This window comes from Canis lupus, chromosome 27 (assembly GCF_048164855.1).
Source record: "Canis lupus baileyi chromosome 27, mCanLup2.hap1, whole genome shotgun sequence".
NCBI lineage: Eukaryota > Metazoa > Chordata > Mammalia > Carnivora > Canidae > Canis > Canis lupus.
Genome location: NC_132864.1, coordinates 26,104,472 through 26,121,018, shown reverse-complemented (window position 1 = coordinate 26,121,018; position 16,547 = coordinate 26,104,472). Strand labels below are relative to the sequence as shown.

Here is a 16,547-nt window from a genome sequence, read left to right as displayed (position 1 = left end):
ATTTCCCCATCCCTTGAATCAGGGCTCAGCCCTGGATTTGCCGTGACCCACTGAATACAGAAGTGATATCACCAGTTTCAAGCCTAGGACTCAAGGGGCCCTGCACACTCTTGCTTGTCTCTTGGAACCCTGCCCAGCACCATGAGCACAGCCTAGGCTAGTCTACTAGTGGATAGGACATTCCTGGCACACAGATGAGTCATCCCAGCCAAGGCCTGCCAGGATCAGCTCATGGCCAGCTGACCCCCAGACACAGGAGAGAGCCACCCAGGACCATCAGAGCCATCTATCCGCCCTGCACCTGCCCACAGACACAGAGTTTGCTCAGCCAAGACCAGAGAGCTTCCCAGGCAATCCAGAGACTTGTCAGCAATAACAAAAGGTAATTTTCAAAGTCACTATGTTCGGGGGCACGTTATTATCTAGCATTATTGTGGCAATTGATAACTGATACGGGAATATTTTTATTTCTATTTTACATGTGATAGAATCAAGAATCAGAGAGAGTGAGTGACTTTCCTACAGCCACATGGCCAATAAATGAGAGGGTTAAAGTCAGACCCCAGGGCTCATCATTTTAGTGTCACGTATTTCAGATTTATCCATGTTGGTGCTTTCATGTTCATTGCTGTGCAGACTCCAACCAAAAAGATAAATAGATAAAAAAAAAAAGGACCATAATTTGAATACCATTATCCAATTGATAAGCAAGATGGTCATTTCCAACATCATGCTATTAGCATTTGCTGGAGTCAAAGAGGTCCCTCCCCTTCAGGGAAGAAAGAAGCAGTAGATATGATGGGGCCATCCTGGGTGCTGGCAGCGTTCCACTTTTCACCTGGGTGGTACGTGCATGAGTATGTTCATTGGATAAATTCACTGGGCCATACACTACTGACTGATGCAGTTTCTGTGGAAATGTAATATTTCCATTTAAACTTAAAAAAAAAAAAAACAAGAAGAGAAGGGCTGGCAGGAACATGCCTATGCGCGTTTCCTGGTTCACATTCCTAGGGTCTGGAGGGTGGCTCCTAGGAGGGAAATGCATCTAGGATTTTGTTATGTATTGCCACCCTAGGAGCCCAAGGCCGGGGCAAACCCTCCCATCCAGAGTGCTCCCCCGGCCCCAGAGCACGAAGGGCTTTCCACAGGGAAAATGCAAGCCACGTTAGATGAGGAGCATCCAGCTTGGGCAAAGTGGGCGAGGAGGAACAGGTCACGCCAATGAAGGTGCAAAGCCTGGGGCGGGGGGGGGATGTTCCCTGGAGTTTGCGGACTGTAGGGACTGTAGGGAGCAGTGCGTGGAGATAGGGGAGCGGCAGGGGTCTGGGGAGCTGACCCGGAGTTAGGGTTTCGTTCAGTGGCAGGCCAAACAGGAGGAAGCCAAGGGTTACTGAAGGACCGGACCGTTCCTGCAACCCTGGCTGACTCACACGCTCCCCAGAGCCCTGCCGATGGCTCCACGGCAGCCAAGCGTACCTGCCGGTATCGCTCCAGCGTGGAGACGAAGGTCCGCTGGTGGCAAAGCAGCTGCAAGCGCTCATGAGCGTAATTGTGGCACAGCTCCTCGAAGGTGGCAGCCCGGTCCTTGCACTGGTGCCGCGGGTTCTGAAAGCCCGGAGAGTCCACCACCATGATGGAGGCCATGGAGAGGTGGTGGGAAGAGAAGGACCTGGGGGGAGAGGAGAGAGGCCTCAGGACCACGTGGGACCCTAGAGCCTAGATGGCCCCCGCCCCCCACTCCCCCATGGCAGATATGGAGAGACTGAGGCAGCATGCTGGGTGGGCCTGAGGATCTAGCAATCTAGGGCCAAAATGAGGCTCACTGCTTACAGGCTGTGTGACCTGGGGCAAGTTACTTAAGCTCTCTGAGCCAACGTGTCCCCAGCTGTTAAATGATTGTAGGGATGAATAGGATGATGCTGAGGGGTCAGATTCAAGGTCGAATCACGGGAGTCAAAGTGTGGAAAGTGCCTTTCACGGATATAGCAGGCCTTCAGGAAAGGCTCTTTCTCCACCAGGCCCACAGTGGAGAAATGCCTTGCTTAAGGTCACACTACAGATTGTCCATAAACTAGAACCAGAGCCTCCTTGTCTTTCTCAGGGACATGTTGCAATAGAAAACAACATGCATTTGGTATTTGGTGCCTCCGTTTAAGACATTCTTTCAAGCCCTCTCCTCCTTGGATCATTTTTTTTTAAGATTTTATTTATTTATTCATGAAAGATACAGAGAGAGAGGCAGAGACACAGGCAGAGGGAGAAGCAGGCTCCACGCAGGGAGCCTGACGTGGGACTCGATCCCGGGTCTCCAGGATCATGCCCTGGGCTGAAGGTGGCGCTAAACCGCTGAGCCACCGGGGCTGCCCCTCCTTCGATCGTTTTGATGAATCTGTCGGGGTGGCCAGAAAAGGGATTATTTGCATCAACATGCAGGAGTTGAGAGATGTTGGAAATAGTCACACAAAGGCTCCAACCTTCCTTCTGCAGCCAGGGGGCTGTGTGTCTTGGGAGAGCTGCCCAACCTCTCTGGGCCTCAGCTGCAAAAGGGTCAATGATGGACACACCCAGAAGCCTGCTGGGAGGGCTGGAAGTCATGAGACATCCAGGCTCTGAGTGCCAGGTCGGCAGGGGTGGGTACGTGCTTAGTAAAGGTTGCCTGCTATTATTATTAATTATGATTATTATCACGATTGGCCCTACCCTTTGCTGGGCGCTTGTTCGAACCGTAGCTCTTCTGCATTACCTGTCAAGGTTTTCCATCTATACAATGGGGCCAAGAAGATCAACCACCACATAGACATGTGTGAAGATTATCAGTTAACACTCAAGAAACCAGGCACCTATGAGGTGCTCATAGGTGGTGGGGGAGTGGGTTCTGTATCATGGAGGTTTGAAGGATGCGATGAAGCAGCCCCCCTCTGCAGGCCGAGGCAGCTTCTCCCGCCAGCTGTTCATTCCCTACCCCTGGCACTCCCTCCTCCAAGCATGCACGATCTTGGTTTCTAGATGATGCGTCTGTGGCCTCAGATGGCAAATGCTCCAGTAGTGAGAGAGCAAGTGGATGCAGTGTCCCAGCATCATAGGAGAACCCCTGCTGCTCTGCTGCTCCGCACCAGCCTCGCCCCACTAACAGGCTGACGGAAGCCTAATGACGCTTCCTGCTCTCAGGAACCGGGGAGAGAAGCCCTTACAGTGATAGAAATCAGGCTCCTGGCCCCTGCAGCCTGGTAGGCTCCTGGCCCATTCCAAAACGATACCTGGGTTGCTCCCCATCCTTAGCAAAGAATTTTAAAAAGAAATGGATGAGAGCGTTGTGGTGGGTTATTCAGGGAAACATAGCGTTGTGGTGGGTTATTCAGGGAAACGTAAAGGTGTGAGGTGGGAGCACAGCACTGTGCCCGCCTTCCAGCGCCACTTCTCTGCGCGTCTGTTACCTCAGCTGTAAAATGGGCTGATGCACATAGTAAATGATACAAGACATGAAACACACAGAGTGCAGGCCCTTGCCTTAGCGGGGGCCCCCAAATCATTAGCTTTTATTGTCGGTAGTTTATGATCACCATTAGGAAGAACTGTTAAACACGCACTATCTCTTAATCCTTGCAATGACCCTGGCGGCGGTGGGGGGTAGAGCTATTTCACAGGAGCTGGAGGGGAGGTCAGAGAGCTGAAATGATTTCCCTTGGGTCACCAAGGGAGAATTGAAACCGAGCACCACCCAGCTCAAAAATTCACTCTTCTCTAGCCACCCTCCCCCCAAACCTCAGTGTGCTAAAGTGCCTGTGCTTGAGCTTATGTGTGTACCTGTGAAGAGGCTGCCATTACCTGTTGATGAGTGAGATCACAGCAGCAAAGAGCTCTTGGTAGAGGCCCGAGGCCATCCCCTCCACACACTCCACACCTGTCATCTTGAGCCCTGGAATGGGGAGAGAAGGAAGGGTGGACATCTGTGGTCAGACTCTTGTGTGGGGCCAAGGACAACATGCCCCAGCAATGGTTGCTGGCTTTAGAGAAACCCCCTCCCTCATATTCATCCCTCCACTGCTGAAATTACATACCCATGCTCTTAGAACCAAGTTCAAGTGTCTCATCAGGACTTATGCAGTTCTGTGTCACCTGGCCCTACTTCTGATCCAACAAGCGCTCCTACTAATCCCTGGGGGACCAGCCCAGTGTCACCTCCTCAGGAGAGCCTGCCTTGACCACCACCCCCGTGAAGCCAGTTCCTGGTCCTACCTTGCTTCTTTTGATTTAATTAATTCATTTTTGACTGAGGAATGATGGACATACAAAAAGCTGCACCTACCTATTTAGTGTTTCCATCCCGATGAGCTTGAAGGTAAGTTACGTCACCACAAACAGTGCCCTGTGCCTGTCAACTCTAGAGAGTTTCCTCCCTCCTTCTTTGTGTGTACATGTGTGATAAGAACACTTCATGTAAGATCTACCCTCTAAAAAGAATTTTCATCGTGATGTGATGAGCCCTGGGTGCTATACTACATGTTGGCAAATTAAATTTAAATAATAATAAAAAAAAAGAAAAAGAAAAAGAATTTTCAGTATACAATACAGTATGGCAACCATAGGATCTGTGCTGCCCAGCGGACATATTCACCTGCTGATGATCTAATTTGTCTACTTACTCATCAGCACTCTAGGATTTATTCATCTTGTGCAAATAAAACTCTACCCTTCAGTCATTCTCTTCCTTTTTCCCCATCCCCTCAGCCCTGGGGAACCACTATCACTCTGCTCTCTGCTTCTAAGAGCGTGACTGTTTTAGATTCCGCCTATAAGTAGGAACATGAAGTAGATCATTCAGTCGTAAAAGGGAAAATCCAGCCATTCACTACAACGTGGATGAACCCAGACGACGTCACGCTATGTGAAACAGGCCAGACACGGAAGGACAAAGCTGCCCTGCTTTTACAGTGCTGAGCTCATGTAGTCTTACTTGTGCAGTTAGGTTGTTGACAACCTCCTCCCTGGCCGCGCACCAGGCTGGGAGCCCTGCAAAGATGGGGACAGTCTCTCGGTGAGCTGCCTCCCTGAGCAGCCCGGCGCCTGCCACATAGTAGGCACTCAGAACATTTTTGCCATTCCCTCTTTCTGGAAGGAAATTTGGCAGTTCTCTGTCAGAAGCCATAAAACGTTCATAGATTTGGACTTAATAATTACACTCTTGGGCTTTTATCCTAATGAAATATTCAGAGAAACAAGGATTTCTGGGTACATATGTTCTCCTGATTGTTGATTAAATTGGATGAAAATCGCTTTTTTTTAAACAACCTGCATACCCAACAATAGCAAATGGGTTAGATAATTTGTAGTCTGTACAAAGGAGTGCTTAAAGCCAGGCATAGACGAATATTGAATGAGAGGGAAAAGCGCCTACCTGTCACATTAGGAGGAATGAAAATGCTTAGCAAACTATTACTGTAGTCATGGTCTCAATTTTGTTTGAACACACACACACATACACACACATACACAAGAGTGCACGTGTGGCCTGTTAAAATAGCCAGCCTTGATGAGGGTGCATTGAACAAAGCAGAGTGAGAAATTAGGAAGGGATGGTCAGATCATAACTCCTAACCTTTACATTCTGCTTCCATCCATAGAATCAGAAACGTGATTTTCACATCTGCACCGTGCCTGGAGACACAGTTCTGCTTGTACACTCCAGGCAGCCCCCTGCAGCCCCAAAGCACTTCCCATCCCTCCGGTAGCTCCACCCTGAACCTGGGCTGTTGCTAGGCAACCCACAACCTCTCAGCATCTCTCCTAAGCCCGTTGCTCCCCTGTCTTTTTCACACCTACCCTTAATATCTTGGCCTGAGAGGTAATTAGTGTTAATGTTTGAATGTGCATGCCCGTATGCTCATGTTTCTGTGCACGTGTGTGTGCTTCCTGCAGGGTGTGAGTGTGTGTGGTGTATGTTTGTGCATGTGTGTGTATAGAATGCATGTGTGCTGGGTGTATAAGTGTGGGGTGTGGGTGTGTGTTTCAAAGAGGAGGAGTAACCGTAAGCATACTCCAGCTCATACCTGGACCTACAAGCAAACAAAAGGCTAGTGGCATCCAAGTGACATTAGTCATCAAGCTGAAGTCCCTGGAGTGGAGCAGCTCTGAGGATCTAAGGGGCCTCTGAGAGGTGGGCCCCAAAACCACAGTTCAAAAACAGTGCTACCCACTAATGCCAGACTCTGCAGCCTCTGGGACAACCACTCTTAGTTCTCAGGGACTCACAGTCCCTGTGCCCTCACCTCCTGCAGCCAAAGCATCTGGTTGGTGGAGGCTGCAGATTTAGGACCCAGTGGATCATGCTCCAGCAGGTGCCATACAAAGCCCTCTGGCTTCCCCCTACATCAGTTGAAAGCATCCCTACTCCTCCACCCACCTAGGCCGAAGTCCTAGAGGCTGCCCTGGTCCCTCCCTTCCCCCCAGGCCCATGCTATCATCTCTAGTGTGAAGCAGACCTTGAACATGCCCCGCCCATCCCAGCTGTACTACCACTTCCTTGTGTAACCACCAGCATCTCATTAGGTGACCTGTGTAGGTTCCTTCATGGTCTCCCTTCTCCCACCCATTCCCCAGGCTTCCCTCTGGCTGAGCCATTTGAAGAACAAGTCAAATCATGGCATTTCCTGCCTGTGCTTCTGCATGGTTTCTCATGGGTCTGAGCATAAAAACCCTAGTTTGCAGAGTCTTATATGAGCTGATCACCACTACCCGGCTCTCCAGCCTCAACTACTACCTCCCAGCCCCTCTGGCCATCACAGTCTTATTTCTATTCCTCAAACTGGGAGGCCAGCCTTTCCCCTGACAGGGTAAGGGGGAAAGATCATAACTCCTAACTCCTATGGCTCAATAAACATAACAGCCAGTGGAAAAGTGTTTTCCCCTTGGTACTGCTCACAGTGTCCCCTCTCCATAGCACAGGGCACCCTCCCAGGTTTCAGTAGAACCTTCAGGACCCTGGACAGAGCTACTTGGCAATAGCACTGTGAAGGTAGGGACCATGTCCACTTCGCCCACAGGTGCCTCCCTTGCACCCAGAAGGTCCGCATATAACAGGTCCTGGTAAGTAGGCGAAGGCCTGTTGGAACGTCCACAGGGGCTGGCCCATGGGAGGAACCCAGCCCACCCAGAGAGGCAGCAGTGTAGCACCTGAGCTGGTCTCCTCTTCCTCTGGACCCCGCCGGCTTGGCCCAGATGTCACTTGCTCAATGATCTGTCGCAAGTGGTGCTTGAAGGTGGCGGTGTTCAGCTCCTCATACTCACAGCCCAGGGCCTCAGCTGCATGGTTTGCCCACTCAAACCGCATGAACTGCTTCCGGCCCACTGCAAGAGGGACAAAGCAGAAGTATGGTGGTGAAGTCCTGGGCATGGAGTGGGTGGGCCCCAATGGTCCTCAGGGATCTCACCACTTCCCACCCTCTGGGCCACCCACCCTCAGCAGGGAGCCTCAACAACCAGCCTGGGCAGGGGTCAGCTTTCCCAAGAGACATGCTTATCCTACTTCCTTTCAATTTGCATTGTTCACTTTTTCAAAGCAATTAAAATTATCGTGTGGACTCTCTAAATGGGGAATTGGGGAATTGTTAGTAAAAGTGTGATTTGTCCTCTCGTGTATCCACTTACATATCCATCCACTACCCCCTGCTGCCCACCTACCTATCCATTCAACTACCCACCCAGCCACATACTCAACCATCTCACCGTCCATCCATTTATTCAAAACACACTTATTGAGCTCCTACTGTGCAACAGATAGCATTAGCCACTGGGAAATCAATGATGAGCAAGACAGATAAGGTGCCTGCCCTCAACTCAAGGTGCCTGTGCTTATAATCTATTGAGAAAGTAAGACAATAAATAAGTAAACAAATAGATGAATAAGATAAATTAAGGATAAAATTATAAAGTTTTTCCCCTTTAAGGAGAAAACAAAACCAAGAGATGAGATCAAGAGAAATGGAGAGCAACCCTGTGGATCCATGGTTGTCAAAGTGGGCTCTATCTGAGGATGTGATACCTGAACTGGGTTATGAAAAGTGAGAAGGAGCTGGCTACCTAAAGAACCAGGGGAAGAGCTTTAGAGGTATAAGGAGGAGACTTTACAAAGACCCTGAGGCAAAAAATGAGCATAGTGTATTAGAGAAATGCTGAGAAGGCCAGGTGGCAGGGATATAAGGGGGGCATGAGGACGAATCGAACGAGTTTGAAGACTCAATGAGGAACCACTCTATGAACTATTATAAGGCCATTTAATATCAGAAAGGGAGACAGAACATGAGAGACTCCTAACTCTGGGAAACAAACAAGGAGTGGTAGAAAGGGAGGTGGGCGGGGGGTGGGGGTGACTGGGTAACGGACACTGAGGGGGGCACTTGACGGGATGAGCACTGGGTGTTATTCTATATGTTGGCAAATTGAACACCAATAAAAAATAAATTAAAAAATAATAATTTTTTAAAAAGCCATTTAAGATCAACAACAGGGATGTCTGGGTGGCTCAGTGGTTGAGCATCTGTCTGGCTCAAGTTGTGATCCCGGGGTCTGAGGATCGAGTTCCACATCGGGCTTCCCGCAGGGAGCCTGCTTCTTCCTCTGCCTGTGTCTCTGTCTCTCTCTGTGTGTCCTCATGAATAAATAAAAATTTTTTAATCTTAAGAAATCTTAAGATCAACAACAAAGATTGTACAATATGAACAATGTTTATATTAAATAAAAATCAAATTAGAAAACTGTACTAGAGTATGATGTCAACTGTATAAGTTATTCTAAAATGCTATAAAATGAAATAGTAAGAGTCACCTTGGTGACTCAGTTGGCAGAACATCAGACTCTTGATTGCAGCTCTGGTTATGACCTCAGGGTTGTAAGACCGAGTCCCACATCTGACTCCCTGTGGGGCATGCAGCCTGCTTAAGATTCTCTCTCTCTCCCTCTGCCCCCGACCTTGCTAAATAAATAAATAAATAAATAAATAAATAAATAAATAAATAAAATACATCCAAATATTAACAGTCATATCTGACTGTCATAGCTGAGTAAGGGTGTTTTGTGTTTTCTAAATTTTCTACAGGGTTTGCATAGTAACTTTGTAATCCAAATAACAAATTAATGGCTGATTAAAACAAATAACAGTGTCATCCTTAAATAATTTCCTCCCATTGCTTATCTCCCCATACATGTGTTTCCTTCTTTGAAATAAAAATCACAAGTACCAACAGCCCACCTTAAGGCAAAATTAGAAATTTAGACAAAGACTTAATGTGGGACTTGGATGCTACTCAAAGAAAAGGAGCTCTGGCCCCAGGTCACTGAGGGCCACAAATAGCCACTGCTTTTTTTTTTTTTTTTAAGAACTTACTTATTTGAGAGAGAGAGAGAAAGAGGGAGCACAAGCCAGGGGGGACGGGCAGAGGGAGAAGCAGACTGCCCACTGAGCAGGAAGCCTGATTTGGGCCTCGATCCCACGACCCCAGAGATCATGACCTGAGCTGAAGGCGACCCTTAACCAACTGAGCCATCCCAGCACCACGAGCCACTGCTTACTGACATCCTCCTCTGTGCCAGTTACTCAGCCCTGATCATCACAAGAGACAATTCCTATTTTACAGATGATAACACTGAATCTCAGTGTTAATAACACTGAGTTATTAACTCAGTTACCAAGGAGGTAACGTGGTTAATAAAAAGTCCTGCCACTTGCAAAAATGATGAAGAAGGTGATGATGGTGGTGATGAAAGCAGTCACCATTTATTGACCCTATTTTATTCAACATGTCACCTTTGCACAGCTCGTGGCTTTTGGAGTCAGAAAGCCTGCATCAGAGTCCCAGGTGTGACAGGAGGAGAAAGCTCAGTACATGTTAGCTGTGATTACTCATCATCATCATCATCATCATCATCATCATCGTGAAGTCTTCACAACGGTCCCAAAAGGCAGTCGTATCATTCCCATTTTACAGATGAGAAAACCGACTCAGATACATCACCAGAAATCAGATGGACAGTAAGTACAAGAACCACGATTTCACCAAAATCAATCCTTCAAATATCACTTTTAGGAAATCGGCCATAGCCTTGTGACCCCACATAAGACTTTCTTTAAAATGGACTTGTTTATCTCTCTCACTTAACTAGACACATTGTGAAAAGAAATGTTACAACATTATCTTAAATGAGAACCCATTGGTTGGAGGGAGCCAATTGAGAGGACGCGACCGCCCCTTCACCTTCGAGCTGGCCTCCAGGCCACTGGAGGCTCCCCACCCCTTCCCCTGTCCATGAAGTGTACATTCCACCCACGTTCCCACAGCGGAAGCTGTCTTCAAGGACGTAGCCTTGAGTGAGGACAGTGTTGTTGAGACCATCTGGACTGAATATGTGACTCTGTATAAACTTTTAAGGTTCTGGTGGTGGGTGCAGAGATGTACAGGGCTGGCCAGCGGAGGCAAACCTCGTAGGTAAGCTCCTTGGCTTATTACACCTGCTGCCCACCAATCTGGAGTGGGCGTCCGCTTTCTTTGCTCTCTCCTTGCCCTCGGTGCACTCGGGCTAGTTTGCAAACCAACATCATTATCACTTGTCACAAATGGAAAGTAGAGATAAATATAATCCGAGCACCAAAGTATCATTCGATTCTAATTAGTTACCTGGGAACCGGAGGGTGGCTCTCTCTTTATCAAAATGCAAGATTAGCGAGTATTAGAGATTTTAAAGACTGTTAGCCCTGAGTGAGACTTCTTTCTTCCTGGGTTGGAGGTTGAAAGGGAATTGAATAAGAGATAGTGTTCTAGATGGGCAATGTCCTGTCCCTCTCCTGCCCTGTCAACCCAAAATAGTCCCCCGCACTCCACTTGCAGTGACCTTCTGTACCTGGCTGAGCCAGGGAGGAGTCAAGAAGGGAATTAGCAAAGGCTCTTTCTGAAAGTAGGAGAAGTGAATGCACTCGACCTGACTCCACATCCCGCCTGACAAGGGGGATATTTCTCAGTTCGATCGCTGAGCAGCACCCTGCTGGGGAAATCCAGGGAGCACCCAAGGGAGCTTCACCGGGATAATGCATTTTTTAAAATATTTTATTTATTTATTCACCAGAGACACATAGAGAGAGGCAGAGACACGGGCAGAGGGAGAAGCAGGCTTCATGCAGGGAGCCTGATGTGGGACTCGATCCCAGGACTTCAGGATCATGACCTGAGCCAATGGCAGACGCTCAACCACTGAGCCACCCAGGTGCCCCAGAAAATGCATTTTTGCTTCCAGTTCCCTGAAAGCTGGCTGGTGTACAAGATCCAACCCATGGGTTCCTCTATCTTTGTTCAGACATGGGTGGAAGCCAAAGCCTCCTCAATGGGGCCTGAGAAAGTTGGCACCTGAGACAGGGACAGGAACACAGACACTGGACCGATAGAATCTGAGTCCCTTTCCCGTTTCCTGCCTTTCCCACTGCCAGTCTTTGGGCAAGTTGCACAGCCCTTTTGAGCCTCCATTTTGTCATCTGTAATATAGTCATAAAACCCCACACACTTCATAGAGCTGCAGGGATGCGTTGACATGGTTCCACTTACATGGGAGATACCCAACAGAATGCCTGGCCCTGAGAAGGCGATCAGTAACTTTCTAGTCCTTTCTCTGCCTGTGAAAACGAAGAGGGCACCACTCACCCAACAGGGATTGTTCCATCCCTGCGGCTGTAGGGACTCCCTGTGGATCTGTCTATCCATAGCTTCAGGAGAGGATTTGGGGATGGATAACGAACCCGGGCACTTTGGATCTGGGCCAGCTCTACAGAAAGGCGGACACCTGTTGGCTCAGCACCTCCCACCAACCTACCCCAAAGCCAAGGACAAAGCTGTACTTGAAATGCCCCCGAGGTTGAAGATTCCTGTCCAAGCGAGGTTCATGTACACAATGGCTCACTCTCCTGAAAAGCCATCACTTAATGAACAAGGACAGCCTTCAAGCAGCAGCATGCGCCGGACACTGTGCTAAGTGCCTCCTCTGACTCTTCTCCTTTACTCTCATCAAAAGCACTGAGATCATTCAAAGATGGGGAACGGACACAGCAAGGTCTAGCTTCTGGTCCAAGGTGTTGCAGGGAGCAGGGCGGAGCAGGATTCCCAGCCTCGTGTGCGGGTCTCAGACTGTGCAGTAGCCACCCGCTGGTCTGCTTGAATAGAGTCTGTATGCTCACTGCTCTATCCGGATCAGAGCTGGCACCAGGAGGTGCTCAATAAACATTTGTAAAGCGGGTGATTAAACGATGGAAGCAATTGAGAAAGGAATGCATGCTTCTCCATGATGGCCAGCCCTGCCCACTTTCCCTCCCCGCTTGGCCAAGACTGGGGAGAGAGAATCTCTGTGTTCTGCTCTCTGCATGGCACCCGCCATCTGAACCTTAGAAACAGCCTTTTTGAACAGGAAAGATCAAACAAAAGACAAAACAAAAGTGAGAGAAGCAGAGAGACAGAAATGGAAACAGACAGGATGGAGCCGGGCTCCTCGGAGGGCACTCTTTGTGGGGCGGATGTGTGGATGTCCTCCGGCCTCGAGCCCCCTCCAGAGGGGAAGCACGCACTCAGTCCAGGAGCTTTCTGCCACCCACCAGGAGGCAAGGAGCCGTTGCCCAGAACGATGCCAAAGCTAAATGCAGAGATCATTTCAGGCTTGTGCATCTGGCTGCCAGCTATTCTGCTGGTCTCTGGTGGGAACCAGGACCCCAACAGGGAGAACCACAGTCTGGCTTCTGCACACTACATGTAGGGATCCTCTCCCTCTTCTGCAAGCATCACACAGGACATGTGATGTTGAGCAGTAGGACACGCTCCCTGGCAGCCACCTGTCACTCCTCCTCTGTCTCACCCACCCAGGAAAAAAAAAGAAATCAGAATGTAAATGTTTGACAGTATTACAAAGGTGACCTTACTATCATAACAGCAGCCAGCAGCATGTACTCTACACCTACCCCGTGCCAGCCTGGGCTAAGCACTGAACCCTGCTGCCTCATTTAATTGTCCCCGTGGCCCTGTGAGGAAAATGGTAACATCACCACTTGAATTATGAGAAAATTGGTCACCTCGGGGTGACCTTCCAAGGCCATACAGCTGGTAGGGGGCAGAGGCAGGATTTGAATTCATGTCTCCTGCCTCCAGCACTCAATATCCTAAGCAGGGTGCTGTGCAGAGGGGTCTTCTCTCGTAATGAGTATCAATCTCAAGACAGAGTCTAAGGCAAAAAACTCCAGTGCCCTTAAAATCCCCACTTGAGAATCTCCAATTGCCTGTAGCAAATAGTACTGTAGCTTATCTTCCCAAGTCCAACGCAGCAAGCCTTCCCCCAGGCGGCGCAGCAAAGGAAATGGGCAGCTTGCCTTTAGGGGCCGTGACTTAGGAAAAGATAGACACCTGTAACCACCAGCCTCGCATTCGCTTTGCATGCACGGTTGGATTTACATAAATACAACGGATGTGTGATTGGAACCACCCACCCTTGAATCTGTTCTCTATAAAAAAAAAATTATTTGCAGATGCCAACTCTGTTCTTACTCTTAGTGACAAATGGCCCATGCATCTCACCATGGCCTGGAGGAAGTCCACCCACCTGTGTCTACACTGAGGGCAAGGACAGTCCTGCGACCTTGGCTGAAAAGCCGATCGCCTTGCAAGGTCTGCAGGCTGGGTGTTGTTAAGTAGTAGAAGCTGTTGAAATGCAGAAAGGAATACTGCCCTGCCCTAAGTCACACAGCCTGCAAGTGGCTGACCTAGAACTTGAGTCCAGGTCCCCGACCTCCAGGTCAGTGACAGGGGGTTAGGGGCGGTTCTGGTACCCCCACATATCCCGCTTTAGATCTAGCTTGAGCCTACACATGGGCTGTATGTAGGTCAAATCAAAAGGAAACAGGGACAGGCTTCAGATGGCAACATGGGGCTGGGGAGACCTGCAGCAGAGCTGTCATAGCTCCCCATACCCCTGGGGCTTCCTGTGCCCCGTCCTGATGAGGCGTTTCCTCCTGATGGCACTTGCTCATACAAGGGGAGGCTGGAAGGGCCAAGGAATTAAAATCCTCAGCCCTCAACCAATGAAGGCAGGTGATGCCCTTTGGGTGGGATAGCTGGGGTACGTGTTCTATGCTGCCCCCCAGAGGTCTCTGGCGGGATAGAGCCCTGGTTGCCCACAGGGGTAGCTGGCTTGATAACACACCCTTCATGGCTGCCTCCCTTCCCCACTTCCCCTCCTCAAGAGCCTCCCAGTACTTCCTGGGATCACCTCCAATAGGCACCGTCTTGGCCTTGAACCCTCGCATCAGCAGCTCTACCCACGTCAGGTGCTAAGACTCAGAGAAGGCCTTAGAGGCTCATCACACTTAGCAAGATTTGGTTTGGTTTGGATTTCCCTTCAATTATTGAGGTCAAAGAAAGGTTCTCTGAAAGGGACCCAAGGCTTGACAGGCTATTTCTTTGTGTCTTTGTTCCTCTGAAGCCATTTGCATATCTGGGGTGAGTGAGGCCTGGCTCCAGCCAATGTGCCACCAAGGGCAAGGCTGAGTCAGAAACTCTCCACATGGCAGAGTGGTATGGAAGAGGGCAAAGCAGCTACACAGCTGGGGCTCAGTTCCCCAAAGGGGCTCCTTACAGTTGTCGTTCCATGGAATGTGCATCAGCGTCACCGGGAAAAAATGATCATATCATATCAAATTGGTCATTGCTTGGTGAAACAAGTTTCTTAACTGCAGGACTTCTCAGAGCCTTTAAAGTATATCTAATGACTCCCCAAGAAAGGGATGCTCTGTTTAGACTAAATCGGCCTCAGAATGCTTTCAGGAGCATCTTGTAGGTCTAACGTCCCATGAGACACTAGTTTAGGAAACACTGGTTTAGCAAGAAGAGCCCTCTAATGAACCAGGTGGCCCTAGACAAATTGTCTTACCAGAGTCACTTACCCAAGGTCACTCTGCTGGTAAGGGGCAGGCTGGGATTGAATTAGAGGCTGCACAAGGGAGCAAATGAGAGACAGAAAAAAGGAAGGAGCAAGGGAATGTAATGGGACCAGTTTCTGAGTAGCTCAAATCCACCTGCACAGGCAGGTTTTTCCTTTTATGTTCAGTACCAAAAAAAAAAAAAAGGAGAGAGAGATAAAGAGGAAAAAAAAAATAATACAACTGTTTTCCCCCGTGCTCCATGAGTTCAATTGCTATCAATGACTGCGGCCTCCTGCATTTATTAATAACCGAGTTATTTCTCCTTCCAACAACTTCCAACAATAGCCATGCTGTTGCTGAATTACTGAACATTATGTGACTTATTTATAACGCTGGTGCATCTGGGTCACATTTCCTCACACAGAGGTTTACAATTCGGATGCCTGAGAAGAAGGCCACCTGCAGGGAAGAGATGAGCCTAGAAGTCTATAGACGCTAGAAGGAAAAGCAGGAGCGCTCTGCAGACAGACTGCCTGGGTTCAAATCCCCCCTGTCCTGCCTAAAGCCCCCTGATGCTGGGGAGGTCCTGTCACCTCCTAGAGCCTCCATTTCCTCTCCTATGAAATGGGAATCTACCCCCCAAGAAGTTCTTGGGAAGCCTCAGTAAGATTACTCTTGCAGGGCGCTTGGCACAGGGTCTGTTCAATAAATGTCAGCTCCCATAATTATGATCACGCTCTGAGATTTCTGCCCTCAAAGGGGACAAATGGGTCAGCGAGAGAAACCCCAGGACCCAACTTAATTCGGGTACCTGTGGCTTCCTGCCCAGGGGTGCCCAGCAAAGTTCTATTGTTGAGACCATGGAAAATGCAACCCTTACAGGCTGGAACTTGCAAGTCCTTCCTGCTTCTTAAGGCTCCTCCTGCATGTCATATGCTGCCTCCAGGCACCAGGCAGCCCTCCACACCTGGACATATTGTTCCACCTATCTGGCTTTGGAGAAAGCTGCCATCTGACCCAGGACCTTTGCCTATCTGCCCAGTCAGTGGTCCCTGCAAGACCTGGCCAATAAGCCATCTACAACCCAACTGGTATCAGTCATAACTCAACTGGAATCACTGCTCACACCCTAATGGCTGGAAGACAATGCACAGACCACTCCCAATGCTCTCAGGAGTATGAGCAGATGTTTTGGAAAAAGAAGTCTCACCAGACAAATCACTCGGGGCAGCATCAGATTAAATCAAGGAAAATGGTTGCTTTCCCACAGGACTTCTCAGAACCTTGAGTATGCCAACAGGCATCAGGAATTTACAAGAGGAGAGAGGATGGAGAGGAGTGTCCTGAGCTAATATGATCAAGAGGCTGGAGGGAAAAAGCAGACATGGCATCTTTGGGGTGGTGGGAACTATGGAAAGAAGTAAACGCTGGACATCCCCAAAACAGATGCAGCCTGGCTGTGAGATCTTGAGCACGACGTATCCCTTCTCTGAGCATCAGTTTCCGTGTCTGTGAAATGGGTGGCTCCTCTCCCACAAGGTTGTTTGAAGGATGAAAGGAGACAGTGGGTGTGAAGCTGCCTGAGGATGTCCCCAGAGCCAGTGAGCTC

General features: G+C 49.1%; 1 protein-coding gene across 1 annotated transcript in view; it reads right to left on the bottom strand.

Annotated features, from left to right (window-relative positions):
* The window catches only part of MYO18B (myosin XVIIIB), a gene marked incomplete at its 5' end in the record, with an annotated part of 242,336 nt that overhangs the window by 181,693 nt on the left and 44,096 nt on the right, over positions 1 to 16,547 (bottom strand). The window contains 3 exons of the mRNA XM_072801883.1: positions 1,480 to 1,672; positions 3,829 to 3,919; positions 7,174 to 7,347. Of these exons, the coding sequence (XP_072657984.1) occupies positions 1,480 to 1,672; positions 3,829 to 3,919; positions 7,174 to 7,347 (458 nt within the window). The remainder of the gene's footprint in view (positions 1 to 1,479; positions 1,673 to 3,828; positions 3,920 to 7,173; positions 7,348 to 16,547) is intronic.